At 35.2% G+C, this 16,646-nt stretch overlaps 1 protein-coding gene across 2 annotated transcripts in view; it reads right to left on the reverse strand.

The window, feature by feature from the left end:
• Positions 1-16,646, reverse strand: part of P4HA1 (prolyl 4-hydroxylase subunit alpha 1) — an 89,545-nt gene that overhangs the window by 67,201 nt on the left and 5,698 nt on the right. For both annotated transcript variants that reach the window (XM_011287347.4, XM_011287348.4), the window contains exons 2-4: positions 6,160-6,267; positions 4,553-4,649; positions 2,811-2,962 (exon numbers count right to left, since the gene is read on the reverse strand). In XM_011287347.4, the coding sequence (XP_011285649.1) occupies positions 2,811-2,962; positions 4,553-4,649; positions 6,160-6,235 (325 nt within the window). In that variant the 5' untranslated portion in view covers positions 6,236-6,267. The remainder of the gene's footprint in view (positions 1-2,810; positions 2,963-4,552; positions 4,650-6,159; positions 6,268-16,646) is intronic.

The raw sequence follows: 16,646 nt of genomic DNA on the forward strand, positions 1-16,646 counted from the left end.
CAACATACAGTGTTTATAAGGATTTTTCAAAATTCATTTTATTATAGTTTTCTACCATAACAAGTTCCACATGCTCAACAGGGGAAAAAAAACAAAACAAAAACAAATACACTAAGATTTGAAATACCTCTATCTTACTCAATCTTCCCAAACCCTAATGTTGCTTAAGTAATCTGAAGTCATTGCATAAATCCTATCTGTATTAGGTAAAGATCAACATGATAACTGAGTTTTTAGTTACACAACATAGCCTCCACTAAGCTTGAAAAATGGGATTCACAGATTTGAAAATAACATCCACTGGCAACCAATTATACTTAAAAAAAATTTTTTTTTAATGTTTATTTATTTTAGAGAGAGAGAGAAAGAGCACAAGTGGGTGAGGCACAGAGAGAGAGGAAGACAAAAAATCAGAAGCAAGCTCCAGGCCCGGAGCTGTCAGCACAGAGCCCAACGCAGGGCTCGAACTCACAAATCGTGAGATCATGACCTGAGCTGAAGTCAGATGCTCAACCAACTGAGCCACCCAGGTACCCCAACCAATTATACTTTCAAATAACAGATTGTAAGTAAAATATACGCGCTTAAAGAAAGTTCTATTTTGGGGGCACCTGGGTGGTTCAGTTGGTTAAGTGTCTGACTTCGGCATAGGTCATGATCTCACAGTTTGTTAGTTCGAGCCCCATGCCGGGCTCTGTGCTGACAGCTCAGAGCCTGGAACCTGCTTCCGATTCTGTGTCTCCCTCTCTCTACCCCTCCCCTGCTGATGCTCTCTAAGAATAAACATCAAAAAAAAAAATTTTTTTTAAATAGACTTAAAAAAAAAACTAAAGTTGTATTTTCTTCTTCCATGTGCCACACACTATATAAATATGTAAATATGTAAAGTTTGGTGGAATTCCCTGAGGAAGAAAGAGATTTTAATAATATATTTAAGATCAAGTGAACTAGTTTATTAAAATATATTCAGATCTGTTAAATTATTGAGTAAAGTGATCAACCAAGATTTGCTCTATATAGAATCTGATCTTAATATTAAAAGGTTTTATATAAAATATAACAAAATCAAACTAACAAACTAATTACTGATAACTATATAATGCCTAAGGAGAATAGGTGCTATACTCCTTAAGGTTAAACCAAAACCAAAACAAAAACAAAAACAAAATTGATTTAAAATTTTAATATGTGTCAGCATTTGCAAATAAAAGTTGGGTATGGGGGCACGTGGGTGGCTCAGTTGGTTAAGTGTCCGACTTCAGCTCAGGTCATGATCTCACAGTTCGTGAGTTCAAGCCCCACATCAGGCTCTGTGCTGACAACACAGAGCCTGGAGCCTACTTCGAGTTCTGTGTCTTGCCCTCTCTCTCTGCCCCTCCCCTGCCCCTGTTCATACTCTGTCTCACTCTGTCTCTGTCTGTCTCTCAAAAGTAAACATTAAAAAAATAAATAAATAAAAGCTAGGTATGAAACTTCCCTTCCCTCTCATTTACTTATAATCAACTATGTGTACTTTGATCAGCAAAAGGCCAAGAATTTGTGCAAATGAACAACTGGCTAGGAGAGGGCTAAAGTTCTCATCAAGCATATTTTTTATTTTTAAAACCAAGTCAGTCACAATGTCCACACGGGATTTTACAAATTTTACAATTTTCTATGACCCAAACAAAATCCAAGAAGTTGCTTAAATCCTTTCCAATAAAAAAGAGAAAAAATATACACATTATAGAATTAAGGGATGACTACTACAGATTAAAATGTCAGTCTCAAGGTTTACCTTATAAAATAACTTAAGTCATAAAGGTCACTACTTGAGAATTTTTTTTAATTAAGCGTGTGTGTGTGTGTATACACATACGTACATGACTTTAAAAATATTCTCATGGTGCTATGTAAGAGAGCAACTAACCACCAGTATTTCCCTCTTACCATGAAGAAATTTTCACAAGTGCTTGCCTTAACTTTTCTTTCCAAGGTTTTCTGTCCTACGCATAATTGTTTATTGCTCACAAGCACTTGTAAGCACCCTTAGAGTATTTTCATTTGCATAGCTAGCTCAGTTTTCATCCTCTTTCTCCCTTTTTTTTCATTCCACCTTTAGTCACTGAACAAATATTTGAGCCCCTACTCTAAGCATATTCCCTCTAGTTCTTAAACTCCAGACTTAGTTTTCTGTGTCTGTTACTAAAATATCTAAAATACTTCAATACTCCAACTACAATTTTATTGTTCAATTAGAAAGACCTTCATTGTTACTGTTCGCAGCCTTCGTTTTTAAATTTACTGTTCAGGTAAAACAATTCTAAACTTCAAAATACTATGTGGAAAATAACTAACACTTTTTCTTACAGTACCACTCCCAATATATTAAAAATTGATTAGAAGATAGAGATTTACCCATAAATTTTTAAAGTCTGAAGCTAAACCTTTTCATTTTAGGAATTATTTCATTTAATTAATTATTAATTATTAATTTAATAATTATTTCATTACCTTCAGTAATGAAGCTATATGCCAAATAATTCATTTTTAAAAACTTCAAAGCAAAAAGCACCAATAATACAAATTACTTTTTTTTAGCCTAAAGTTTTGTTTTTATTTGCTTTTATTCCCTTTTTTTTTTTAAATCAAGGAATTCAGGATCTAGACTAACTTTAATTAAATCAAACACACCCTGCAACACTTCAATTACAACACTGAACACTTGATGTTCTGGGAACTGAATTCATCACTATTAGCATTTCCACAGGTGGCACCAATATTATCTTACTTTTTTTTTTTTGGCTCATTATTCTTACCATCAGACTTACCATCTGATGTATCCTTAAGGACCAGATTCTCCAACTCACTCCATTCAGTGTTCAGACGTTTCATTAATTTGAATGCATTTACAGGATGCCCAACAAATCCTTCTGGATCTTTTGTTGCTGTGCTAGTTAGTCGATCTAATTTCTCTGCCCATCTGGAAATGTAAGACATATAAATGGAGCATACATACACTTAATAAGGAAGAACACAATTTAGTAAATCACTCAGAAAAAGAAAAAAGATGAGATTAGAGGCTTTTGAGTTAAAACTATATTTAAAAATTCTTTTTAGGGGCACCTGGGTAGCTCAGTTGGTTGAGCATCAGACTCCTGATTTTGGCTCAGGTCATGATCCCAGACTCTTAGGATCGAGCCCCATGTTGGACTCCATGCAGAGCATGGAGCATGCTTAAGATTCCCTCTCTCTCCCACTCTCTGCCCTTCCTGAACAGTGCACACATGCACTCACGTGCACTCTCTCTTAAAAACAGAATTATTTTAAAAACAAAATTATAGGTTTTTTAAAAAGCAAGGCTGTTATGGATAAAATCTAGCATGGTAGAATCAATATAATAAGGCCTTTCTTGTATTTTGCTTCTCTCAAATGGTTACAGTAAATGGAACTTATCTTTAAGTGACTGGAGGGGCACCTGGGTGGCTCAGTCGGTTGGGCGTCCGACTTTGGCTCAGGTCATGATCCCACAGTTCATGAGTTCGAGCCCCGCGTCAGGCTCTGTGCTGACAGCTCAGAGCCTGGAGCCTGTTTTGGATTCTGTGTCTCCCTCTCTCTCTGTCCTTCCCCCATTCACACTGTCTGTTTCTCAAAAAAGGAATAAATGTCAAAAAAAAAAAAATTTTTTTTTAAGTTACGACTGGATCTCTCTAGCAAGAGTCTAAAAATACGTCTCCCCACAAGTCCTTAAATCCGAATAACTGATTATTACTATTATAAATTCTGTTACATGTTCATTTAAATCAAACTTGAACAAAAATTCTACATGCAGTATCTAAAAACTATATTTTATCTTATTTGTTTAATTTTGAGAGAGAGAGAGAGAGAGAGAGAGCTCACACACCATAGCACAAGTGGGTTAGAATGACAAAGGAAGACAGAGAATCCCAAGCAGGCTCCACACGCAGTGCGGAGCTACATGCAGGGCTCAATCTGCATGACCCTGGGATCATGACCTGAGCCAAAATCAAGAGTCAGACACACTCAACCAACTGAGCCACCCAGGCACCCCAGTACCTAAAAACTATACTTTAAAACAAACAAAAACTGAATAGTCAGTTACTCACTAAACAAAAGGCAGGAATTCTCAGGATTAACTATAACCTGAGTCAATTAAAAATAAATTAGCATTTAAGGAAAAACCGTATCAGTACTAACAATACTTATCACTATAATCTCTAGAATGGAGCCATAGCAATGAAGAATAAATAGAATTGGAAAACTGTTCCAGAAGATGACTTGATTAGGGAGATTAGAGGAAGACAGAAGAAATTAGCAACCATTTTTAGAAATTGTCAGTCAACCCCATAGCCATTTATATCCTTATCTCAATCCACGATCCCCTACCTGAACTCTTGTCCCAGGCCTAACTCTTGTTTTTTGCACTCCTATGTTAGTCATTTCAACTGGCTTTTTAAGACAAATGGCTTCCACTTCCACTCAAAGAATGTTTTAGCTCTAGAGGGAAAACATCCAGGTAGAGTCAGAATCGTAAGTAGAACACTTTGCTTACTTTTTTATTTGTTCTAATTTGTCCTCTTCTGCCTTAATATAGTCTTTCAGGGAAGTCACCAGATCTTTCTCTGTATGGATCAAATCAGTCATCTGACCTAAAAGGAGGAGAAGGAAAGGTCATCAAATACCTGCATTGATCAGCACAAGTATTTTAGAATAATTTAAAAATGATCAAGAATGCTTCATTCTTTGAGAAGATTCAACTAGCATTAAACACAGATATATTGGAGAAAATATGTTTTTTCCTCTTTTTTTTAACCAGATAAAGACAAAAACTTTCTTTTTTCTTTTTTTAATGTTTATTTTTGAGAGCGAGAAAGAGAGAGAAAGAGAGGGACAGAGCACAAATGGGGGAGGGGCAGAGAGAGAAAGGGAGACACAGACTCAAAACAGGCTGCAGGCTCTGAGCTGTCAGCACAGAGCCTGACATGGGGTTCGAACCCACGACTGTGAGATCATGACCTGAGTTGAAATTGGACACTTAACTGACTGAGCCACCCAGGTGTCCCAAAGACAAAAACTTTCTAATCATATGTTCCAATTCTAGTTTTCAAGCTACTTCATTTTGCAAATTGGACCATACTGGCAAATTGTTTCTTTGTCTAAAATTTTATTTTTAAATTACAAAATAACACTACTTTTTTCTTCTTCCCTACCTCTGCTCTCACTCTTTGTTCTTGAGACTAATTAGAATTAATTTTTTATTCAACAAAAAGTATACAGGGGGCGCCTGGGTGGCTCAGTTGGTTAAGCGTCTGACTTCGGCTCAGGTCATGATCTCACAGTTTGTGAGTCTCAGCCCCGCGTCAGGCTCTGTGCTGACAGCTCAGAGCCTGGAGCCTGCTTCGGATTCTGTGTCCCCTCCTCTCTCTGCCCCCTCCCCTGCTCACACTCTGTGTCTGTCTCTCAATAATAAATAAACATTAAAAAAAAATTTTTTTTAAGTATACATAAGTATACTTCACAAACGAAATTCAAATCATCTGTGTTTAGTTATTTATAATGGGATAAGAAGACTCATTATTTTATATCCCGAAATTAGGTGTCATAAATATAACGCTTTTGTTTTAGTTAGCACTACAATCACATAAGTGTAGAACTGGTCAACAGGATGAAAGAAAACATCTCACTAAGGCAGATGAAGTATGCATATAGGAAAACATAAAAGGATACATATTAAACATGAAAAATATTTCTGGGGGAAAGACACGTGGAGTTCATCATACATTCTATGTACTTTTGTCTGTTTCTCCTTTAACCAGTATGTTATTTTTGCAATACTTTTGTAATACTGTGTGTTAAAAAAAAGACTAAGTATGTATATTAAGTTATTTGTTGAGTGGACTCACTAACAAAGAATTTTCTTGGTATTCTTTTCTAAATTTTCGTAAGTTTCTAACCTGAAAATGTACTGCTTTTGTAATCAGAAAAAAATATAAAGAAAAAGTTAAATTTTAAAAAAGAGAGACTTGGAAAAGGGAAGGGACTGAGGCATACTTCAGTCTCTAAGAATACACTGTATTTGTTTTTACTGATCTAAAAACACTAAAAAATGGAAAAATTTACATGCAAAAATAATATAAGCCAAAAAATAGTAAGACTTACCAATTGAAGTAAAAAAGCCTGGATGGGCCAAAGATTGGGGAAGTAGAATCCCTACAATTAAAATATACCAGATCATCTTGGAAGACTTAATTTTTCAGGTTCACACACCTACAAGAGAAAATATGGCCATTACAAAAAAAAAAAAAAAAAATAGGGTAGGAAAAGTTCTCAATCAATTTTTCCTATGAACAAATTGTAAGTCAGACCCTAAGGTTGCCCTAGATTGTTATTAACTCTTATAAATTGATTTAACAATTTAATAAAAGCAACTATCATTTTTTTTTAATTTATTTTTATTTATTTTTGAGAGAGAGATAGCAAGCAGGGGAAGGACAAAGAAAGCAGGAGACAGAATCCCAAGCAGGCTCTGCACTCTCAGCACAGAGCCATATGCGGGCTTGAACTCCCAAACTGTGAGATCATGACCTGAGCCAAAGTCAAGAGTCTGATGCTTAACCAACTGAGCCACCCAGGTGCCCCTATTTTGCATATAACTAGAGTACTAACTTTATATTTCATGTTAAAGAAACATATAAATGACAATTTATGCTTAAAAATTCAACCCGAGTTTGTTTTCTCCTTAGTTACTACTATAATTAGAGTGATTAGATAATAGCACCTCTTTCAGATAGCCTGAAAAATAAATGTTCTCTGTGATCTACATCTAAACCATGAATTTCCCATAAAATATACAACTTCATTAAAGTAACTTAATTTAAATATTACTAAAATACTTTCTAAAATGTTAGGATATGTTTTAAAGGGAAAAAAAAAGGTTTCAGAGCCACTGATTAATCCTTCAAATTACTAACTTGTTTCATCTTTTTCCCACATGCCTTTAAATTTTAAAATAAATTTAATTAAAAGTTATAGATTTTGGGGCACCTGGGTGGCTCAGTAGAATAGGTGTTAGCTCTTGACTTCGGCTCAGGTCATGATCTCATGGTTTGTGGGTTCGAGTCCCTCATTGGGTTCTGAGCTGGCAGTGCAGAGACTGCTTGGGATTCTTTTTCTCTCGGCCCCTCCCCCATTTGCATGCTCTCTCTCTCTCTCTCTCTCAAAATAAACTTAAAAAAAAAATAAGTCAAAAAAAAGTTGTAGATTTTAGGGTGATGAAAACGTTCTAAAATTAACTGGTGATTGATAGTTGAAGAACACTGTAAAAGTACTAAAAACCACTGAATCATGACCATTAAATGGGTGAATTGTATGGTATATGAATTATATCTCAATAAAGCTGTTATTTTTAAAAAGTTGTACAGAATCCAAAAAGAATAAACAGACCTGTAGATTTAAGCTAGTAATTTCTCTCAAAGGACCTTGTGTTGAGGTTTTTCTATCTACTGTGTTCTATGTAAAAATTCTTAGCCTAGTACATAGCTGTGGATTTTTTTTTTTTTTAACTTGGCAGCAAACCCTTTCTTTCTTTTTCCTTTGCCATTGGTAGCACTGACTACTAGAATGGATTCTTCATGGCAGGTGCAAGTACCAACTATTCAGCAGAAAGATTTACCCTTCTTTCCCAAATGTCCTGATAGCACTCTTTTCTTGCTCCCCCACCATCACATACATGGACTTTTAAGTCCTCCTTATTACCTTAGAAAAGAATCAGTTACTATAACAGTACCTTTTGCCTCAGTAACAGGCTCGCATTTGTTACTCTTCTTGTCACCCTATTCTTCTGAGTAGGCACCTCTGACTCTTTCCAAGTGACTTCACCTAAACCAACAGGTTGAAGTTCACATTGGAAAGCTCCCTATTCGGCAAGAAAAAAAAAAAAAAAAAAAGGAAAAAGAAAGAAAAAAAACCCTACTTTTTCCTTCTTGAAACTCAATAAAAAATAGATCACCACAAAAACTGACATTCTGGAAGTACTCCTAAGTCTCCTCCCTTAAGTTTGCCACAAACTTCCAGAACCACACAGTAGTGAAATACACTGCTCTCTTGGCTACTTTATAGTAACTCTTTGGGAAGGCTTCTAGAATGCAGCAGATGCAGACACTTCCTCCCCTGGGCTCCTGCCAAAGCACAAGGCTTTTTCAAACTACTGGGCTGTCTGAAGAGTCTAGAATCTTCTCACTGTTTACACAGATTTCAGCCATAATTTTCTTCATGAATAAATGTTATTTAGAAAATACAAATGCTTTTGCTGTACTAATAGAAGGCTAATCAGAAATGTTGTCTAAACGTTTAACCCTGATAGGGAAGTTTAGATTTGTCGGGTAAGAGGTTATGATTTTTTCATATCTAAAATATATTTTGTCACTAAAATTTTTTGTCATCTTTCACTGTCCTTAAACCTCTCAATGAATCAAGAACTATTAGTCTACAGATATCACCAAAGTTTGAAAACTACATTTTAAGAATGATAGAGCTTACATAAAAATTCAAATCATTAATCAAATGAAGAATAAATATACCTTTACCTTACATCATGCTGCAAATAAATTCTAGATGGATTAAAGAGCTATAATCAAAAAAAACAACAAAAAGAAAAGTTACTGGATCTCTAAAAAGAGAATTTCTGAACTTTAAAAATGATACAAACAACCTATCAAAAGACAGATGGAAGTTAAATATGCAAAATAATCTAGGCTCAAATACATTTTAAAAACCCTATGAACTACAAACTAGGAAAATAAAGAAAATAGAGCTCATTAAAGGAGCTCATACAAATCAATAAGACCACTAAGGTATTAATAGAAAAGTGGATTAAGAACACAGAAAGTCACAAAAGAAAAACTAAAAATAGTTAAACAAAAAGTTCACTGAGTAATCAAGGACTTTTATTTTGTCCTTCAAATGAATAATTAAACAAATTTAACAAATTCACAATTAAAAATATTGATAGTGCTATATATATGTCAAGGAACTTAAAATGAGTATGTCCTTTAACTTTTGAATTTAAATAAAAACACAAATTTTAAAAATTAACAAACTCACAGTCATTGCTGGTGAGAATGCAAAATGGTACAGCCATCTTGGAAGACAGTTTAGCAGTTTCTTAAAAAAATCAGACATACTCTTAGCATACAATTTGGCAATTGTTTCCCTTTGTATATACCTCAAAAAGTTGAAAACTTATGTCCACACAAAACTTGCACATGGATATTTACAGATTTCTTCATAACGGCCAAAACTTGGAAGCAACCAAAATGTCCTTTAGTAGGTAAATAGATAAACGTGGTATACCCAGACAATGGAATATTATTCAGCGTTAAAAGGAAATGAGCTATCAAGCCATGAAGAGACATGAAGCAATCTTAAATGCGTATTACTAAGCAAAAAAAAGCCAATCTGAAAAAGTTATGTACTGTATTATTCCAATTATATGACATTCTGGAAAAGGCAAAACTATGAAAACCATAAAAAGATCATTGATTGGGAGATGGGAGGATGAACAGATACAGCACAGAGGATTTATAGGCAGTGAAAATACTCTGTATGATATCATAATGATAAATACATCATTTATTTTTGGACATACATTGTCCAAACTCACAGAATATATAATACCAAAAGTGAATGGGTAATATAAACTATGTATGGACATTAGGCTATTATGATATGTCAATGTAGATTCATTAACTATAACAAATGTACCATTCTGGTGGGGGATGTTGAGGCTACACATGTGTGGGGGTAGGGAGTATATGGGAAATTTCTGTACAGGTTCTTTGCTATGAACCTAAATTGCTTTTAAAAAATAAAGACTTAAATTAACATCATACAACTCTAACCCTGGTGGAATCTGTATTGAATGAGATTAAGTTTCCACTACTCTGACAGAAAATCATAAATAAATACTGATCAAAACAAAGAAAAAACTTATCATAATATGATCATAACTATGCATGAAAATATGCAGAGGAAATTCACCAAAATGTAGTTGTCTCTGGGAAGAACATTAGGTCATTTTTTTTCTATTTCTCTGTATTTTCCAGATGTCCCAGGGTATATTTACTTTCATAGTGACAATATATACAAAATAATAAACCTAAAACATTAACTCCCATACTGTATAGGTCACCCTAAGCTTTTAATGAAGTGGTTAACTACTCTCTAATACAAAAAAGTAGCTAACAAATACTATCCACATTACAGCATGTTCCATATTCTAACTCTATATGCCTCCAGATTTCTCTCTCTGCTACAAAGATAGTAAGCTTATATAAAAGCAACCCAGATATCTAGCCATGAACTACAATGTCAGAGTAGTATACTTTTCTATTATCCTTCCTCCTAACAGACATATGATGCAGGCTAAGTCAGTCATTGACACTTATTCCCACGTACATAACGTCTCAGAGGTGGGCTTGTGAAATGGTAAAAAGCAGCTCCTTCTGGAGTTGCTAAGCTCATAGGATGCAAATTGGGAGCAACACATTATGATCTTTCCCACTTGTCAAAGACACCTAGGAACCCAATCTATAAACAGAACAAAGTCGTGCAGAGATAATTCCAAGCTCCATAGCCCTGATTCTTCCAATTATTGCTTTGAATCTGTGAGCTACCCCAATAACATTCCAATCCAGCAAGGGAGCCTCTAAATTCCCTTTTTAAGGAATTTTAAGTTAGTTCAAGTTGAATTTCTGTCACTTACAATGGAAAGTTCAGACCCACACAGCATTACCAAACTACCATGCCAACTTAAACTAGTTAATAAAAAGGAAGATAGCCCTATAGAACAGTAGTTCTCAAACTTTAGCTATATCAAAATCACCTAAAGGTCTGAGGTACTTAAATAATTTATACAAGTTCAGGTGATGGTGATATTGATGGTCTGGGGATCACACTTTGAAAACCACCAGATACAAACAAATCACACAAAAGGTGCTCTCCACCTTTAAGACAGTAAAATTTTACTTCAACTTATTTTTTGAAAAATATAATTGAATTTCTAATTACTCTAGTGAATAGTCCTCTAATCTCTGTTAATACTATGTCTCATCCCCATTTTTTCAGAAACCTTAAGGGGTGCCTGGATGGCTCAGCTGGTTAAGCATCAGACTTCAGCTCGTCATGATCTCACAGCTCGGGAGTTCAAGCCCCATGTCAGGCTCTGTGTTGACAGCTCAGAGCCTGGACCCTGCTTCAGATTCTGTGTCCATGTCTCTCTGTCCCTCCCCCGCTCATGCCCATGCACCAGCCTTGCTCTCTCTCTCAAAAATAAATAAACAATAAAATTAAAAAAAAAAAAGGAACCTTAAATGACATGTTAATAAGCAAGCATATCTTTATCAATCACAGGTTTTTAAAACAATGGTTTCCTTACTTCTGATGTCTCATTTCCATTTACTTCCATCTCCATTCAGTTAACAGCTTGCAATGCAAATCATTACAAGCATCTAAGAGTCAAGCATCCTAAAAGACATTAGGGTTTTATCAAAAATAGCAAGCTCAGTGGGTAAAACATGTGACTCTTGATCTTGGGGTTGTGAGTTTGAGCCCTATGATGGGTGTAGAGATTACTTAAAAAAAAATCTTAAAAAAAAAAAAGAAAGATACAAAAGTCTCCTGTTCTAAGTCCTAAAACAAGTTTGAAGTAGAATTTAAATGGGTTAAAGAGGATGCAAGGAAGGTAAATCTCAGCTGTCTAAAAAGACTAGACTCAAAAAAAACAAAAAACAAAAAACAAAAAAAAAAAAAACAGCAGGACCTGGGTGGCTCATTCAGTTAGGTTTCCAACTCTTGATTTTGGCTCAGGTCATCTCACAAGGCTCCGTGCTGACAGCACAGACCTGCTTGGGATTCTCAGTCTCCCTCTCTCTGACCCTCCCTGCTCATGCTCACTTTCTCTCTCTCTCTCTCTCTCTCTCTCTCTCTCTCAAAATAAATAAATAAACTGAGAGAGAGAGAAAGAGAGAAAGAGAGAAAGAGAAAGAAAGAAAGAAAGAAAGAAAGAAAGAAAGAAAGAAAGAAAGAAAGAAAGAAAGAAAGAAAGAGAGAGAAAAAGAAAGGAAGGGGGGGGAAGAAAGCCAAAGAGGAGTCAAAGATACAAAGATAATTTTATACGGCCATAAAATTTAGTGCTGAAACACTACAGAAAAATTACAGATAATATTTTGGACTTGGTTAGATGGTAGGTACATCAGTGTTTATTATCTAATTTGTATAACATACATGTACATTACACATAATGTTTAATATGTATGAATATTATATTTTAGAAACTATGAGGACAGATTTCTCCCATACTGTTTTCTAAACAGTTTTCTAAACTGTATGGAAGAAATCTTTCTGGAAAACATATTCTCAGGTAAGCCAGGATAAAAACAAATAGCAAAGGGTAATATTTATCCAAAACTTTCCTACAGTCCTTCTCCCAGGAAAGTCCAATCCCATATAGTCACAGGTCAATCAAACCTGGGAACAGATTTTAAAGCAGTTCTACTACATTGTAAATATTTACAACTTTGAGTTATCAGGATTCACTGAATTGTACGTACAAGTTATTCACTGAGTTACTAGGAACAGGGTACCTGGCAAATAATTCTATTAGCCTTTCATTCTAACATTTTTCTTCCAAGAAAAAAAATTGCAACATTTTAAAAAGTTGGTCTTTCCCAGACAAATCATCAAAAATTAATAAGGCTGACTAAAGAATGCTTGATATTCTAATCTAAACTTTCTCTGACACTAAAAATTTTCCACAGGTCTCCTTGCATCAGTCTCTACATACCTTCCATAACTACTCCAAATCTTCTTTTAGAGGGCTCCAACTTAAGTTTACTTAACCTCATACAAATCCCACATTCAACTGTTGGTCTTCCTGACATTTTTTTGACAGTTTTTATAGTCAAAAATTAGGTCTTCTTTTTTTTTTTTTTATCATTTTTTTAATGTTTATTTTTGAGAGAAAGACAGAGACAGAGCATGAGGGGTAGGGAGGACAGGTGGGCATGCAGAGACTGGGAGACACAGAATCCAAACCAGGCTTCAGGCTCTGAATTGTCAGCACAGAGCCCGATGTGGGGCTAGAACTCATGAACTGTGGGGTCTTGACTGGAGCCGAAGTCAGACCCTCAACCAACTGAGCCACCCAGGTGCCCCCAAATTCAGCCTTCTAATTTAGGCTATTACAATGTGGTATATGTCAAGACTTGACATGTCTCTTCCATATAAGCAGCATGGATTTTCTAAAACAACTGAGTACTTAACTAACAGAACTAAGTTACATTTCTGTTCGTCCCTATAATCCCTCTGGCAAATTGCCATTTGTTTTAACTTAACACCATGAATTCCAGTCATACTTCTGCTCCCAAAGAGAGGGAGCTACCGCTCTAGTAAATACAAGCTGACAGACAAGTGCTTTTATGGTTATGACCAACTTCTCTATCAAAAACTCAGAAATCACGTTAGCCTCTTTCCCACAGCTTTCTGTACTTGAGCAGTGAACCCAGGCATTGGCTTAATTCCAAATGAACAGCATTTTGAAATTTGATTGGAAAGAAGCTCTAAGTCAAGATCACCCTTAACTGAAAGTACTACACAGTCTGTCTTTTGGAGGTTCCTGCAAAATTCAAAGTCTTTCCTGTCAGAAAGAACCTGAGTATACCATTTCAAAAACACACACCTATTTTTGTCTGTGTGGTACTTCTACCGCGACTCCTTTCTTCTGGAAACTGTCCCTTCTACCTTTTTTTTACTGCCCAATCTACCTTTAGTTCATCTCCATAGTTTTATCAATCATGTTAAACAGCATGATACTTCTCCCTCACCAAGTGGCCATTCAAAGTTCTTTCCTGGAAATTTTGAAAATAAAATTGAGAAAAAAAAGGGCAGGCACTCTTTGAATGCCTGAATTATATAAAGCTCAAAAGTAACAGACCAAGTTTAGACATATGGGCCAAAAAGTAAATGAAATTTATCTAGAAAGAATAAAAAATGAAGCAGATATACAGAGAGAAAGATGGACAAGAGACAGAAGAAAACATTCTGATGTTCCAGATACTCTTGAAGTCTAATCACATGCCTAACCTCAATTGTTAAGACAACTCCCTTTCCCCACAATACTTACATGAATTCTACTGTGTGCTAGTATAAGTTGGGTTTCTGTTTAACCCAGAGTCCTAATTAATAGTTTCTCTCACTAACCCTACAGTTAATATTCTTATAGGCAAAATAAATAATACGGTAATTTTTTTTGGCCTGTTAGAAATCCAATAAGTGCCACTTCTGTATCAGAGATACAGAGTTTAGAATATTACTTTAATCCATTTTTAAAAAAATATTTAAATTGGAATTTGGATTCAAAATTGAATTTAAACTTGCTTTGTTTTCCTTTACCAGTATTCTGCCTCACATTTGTTTCTGTGATGGTTATATTATTACCTAGCAAGCACACCTGTGGTTGTGAAAATAGTACACCAAAAAAGAAAATCCTCAGTTACTAATGTACTAGATTTGCATAGGTCTTTTAAACAGTTCTAGTTTCCACCTTACACAAAATAACTAGGAAACATGTAAAAATTCAAAAGTGAAATATGTATTTCACTTACACACAATGGAATATTACTTGGCGATCAAAAAGAATGAAACCTTGCCATTTCCAATAACGTGGATGGAACTAGAGTGTACTATGCTAAGTGAAGTCAGTCAGAGAAAGACAAATACCATATGATCTCACTCCTATGTGGAATTTAAGAAAGACACAGATGAACATAGGGGAAAGGAAGGAAAAACAAGATAAAAATGGAGAGAGAAGCAACTGTGAGAGACTCTTAAAAACAGAACAAACTGAGGGTTGCTGGAGGGGTGGTGGGTGGGAGGACGGGCTAAATGGGAGGGATGGGCATTAAGGGCACTTGTTGGATGAGCACTGGGTATTATATGTAAGTGTTGAATCACTGGGTTCTACTCCTAAAACCAATACTACACTGTATGTTAACTAACCTAAATTTAAATAAATAAATTTAAAATAAAAGTGAATAAAATATATTATCAGTTTAAAAAAACTGAACTTAAACTCAATGTTTAAAGTTTCTGTTGCAACTACAAAAGTCAAGTTCTCCTAAACCAGAAACATTTTACAAATAAATATAGGCTGATGGAGAAAGTTTGAGAAAGAAATCAATCTTATTATTTATTATTAAAATGGTGCTATTCTTCAATGACTTTTAAACTGTATAATATACCCCTCAACTATTTCAAACGCTTCAGTTAAAAATGCATAAATTTCCCAATGTAGGAAAAAAGGTCAGGATTCTTGTGTCCAGAATACAGAATATAAAAAATTTACCATATGTGATATTAAAAGCCCCCGAATTAGTAAGATTCATCAATAATGTCCACCTTTATTTGGTGGTCCCCTTAACAGGAAGCCGAATAAGCAGGAAAGGTATCAAAATATGAGGTTAAATTTGACCATCAGCCAGTAATTTAAAAAAACACCAGTAATTTAGATGGAAGGGTCTAAGAGGATACTTGACACATAGAAGACACTTAAGAAATGATACTTTTGGATGTGAGGCAAGAATTTAAGAATAGATGGACTTGTTGCCAAAGATGTCTCAAGGGATGTAGAAAAAGAAAAGACTTGGTGAATGGTGGGAAGCCCAGGAAACCTCAATCCTGGGCTAAGACAGTGAGAAGGAACAAGTAGCCTAGTCTACTAGCAGACAGCTAGAGACTTTCATAATTTAAGAATTTGAGTAGGAAAAGTGAACAGAGGCAGTGGAAGGGAAAAAGGAAAAGAAGCAACCATTAAATTACGCATGTTTTATTTGTGGCTTATAAATGCTGGTATTTCCAAATATTAACATAGTCTATATATTCTGACTTTAAGAAAGGCCTTGCAGCATCTTCTCTTGGCTATATTAACTGGTTTATATTAATGAAACTGAGTATTTAATAACATAAACGTCAATAAATATTGGTTAAATTAAAAAACCAGCAGTAATATAAAAAGCAACAATCCGTTAGCGATTCAAACTCTTAAAACTAGGTTTGTTTTCTACTTTGGAGAGTGGGGAAATATATATGTGGGGAAGTTTTAAAGTCTAATCTCTAAGCTTAAAGATTTTGTATACACACACACACACACACATTAAAACTTCACACAGTAATGGGGCGCCTGGGTGGCTCAGTCGGTTGAGCATCCGACTGAGGCTCACTCAGGTCATGATCTCACAGCTTGTGGGTTCGAGCCCTGCGTCGCGCTCCATGCTGACAGCTCAGAGCCTGGAGCCTACTTCCGATTCTGGGCCTGCCACCCTCCACCCCCCCCCCCCTTCTCCCACTCATGCTATCTCTCTCTCTCAAAAATAAACATTAAAAAAAAAAAAAAAAACTTCACACAATAATTAACTACAAAAATGTTACCTGAGAAGTGGAATCACAATTATCTTCACTCAACCTCTGCATTTTAATAACCATTTGATAGAACATTTCTATTTCTGTAAGTAAATAAGTGAGCTAAAAAACAAAGTCAAAGTAGCACAAATTCAAATCATGGACAGAGTTAGCAAAATCCAAATATTCAACTC

Source organism: Felis catus, chromosome D2, assembly GCF_018350175.1.
Source record: "Felis catus isolate Fca126 chromosome D2, F.catus_Fca126_mat1.0, whole genome shotgun sequence".
NCBI lineage: Eukaryota > Metazoa > Chordata > Mammalia > Carnivora > Felidae > Felis > Felis catus.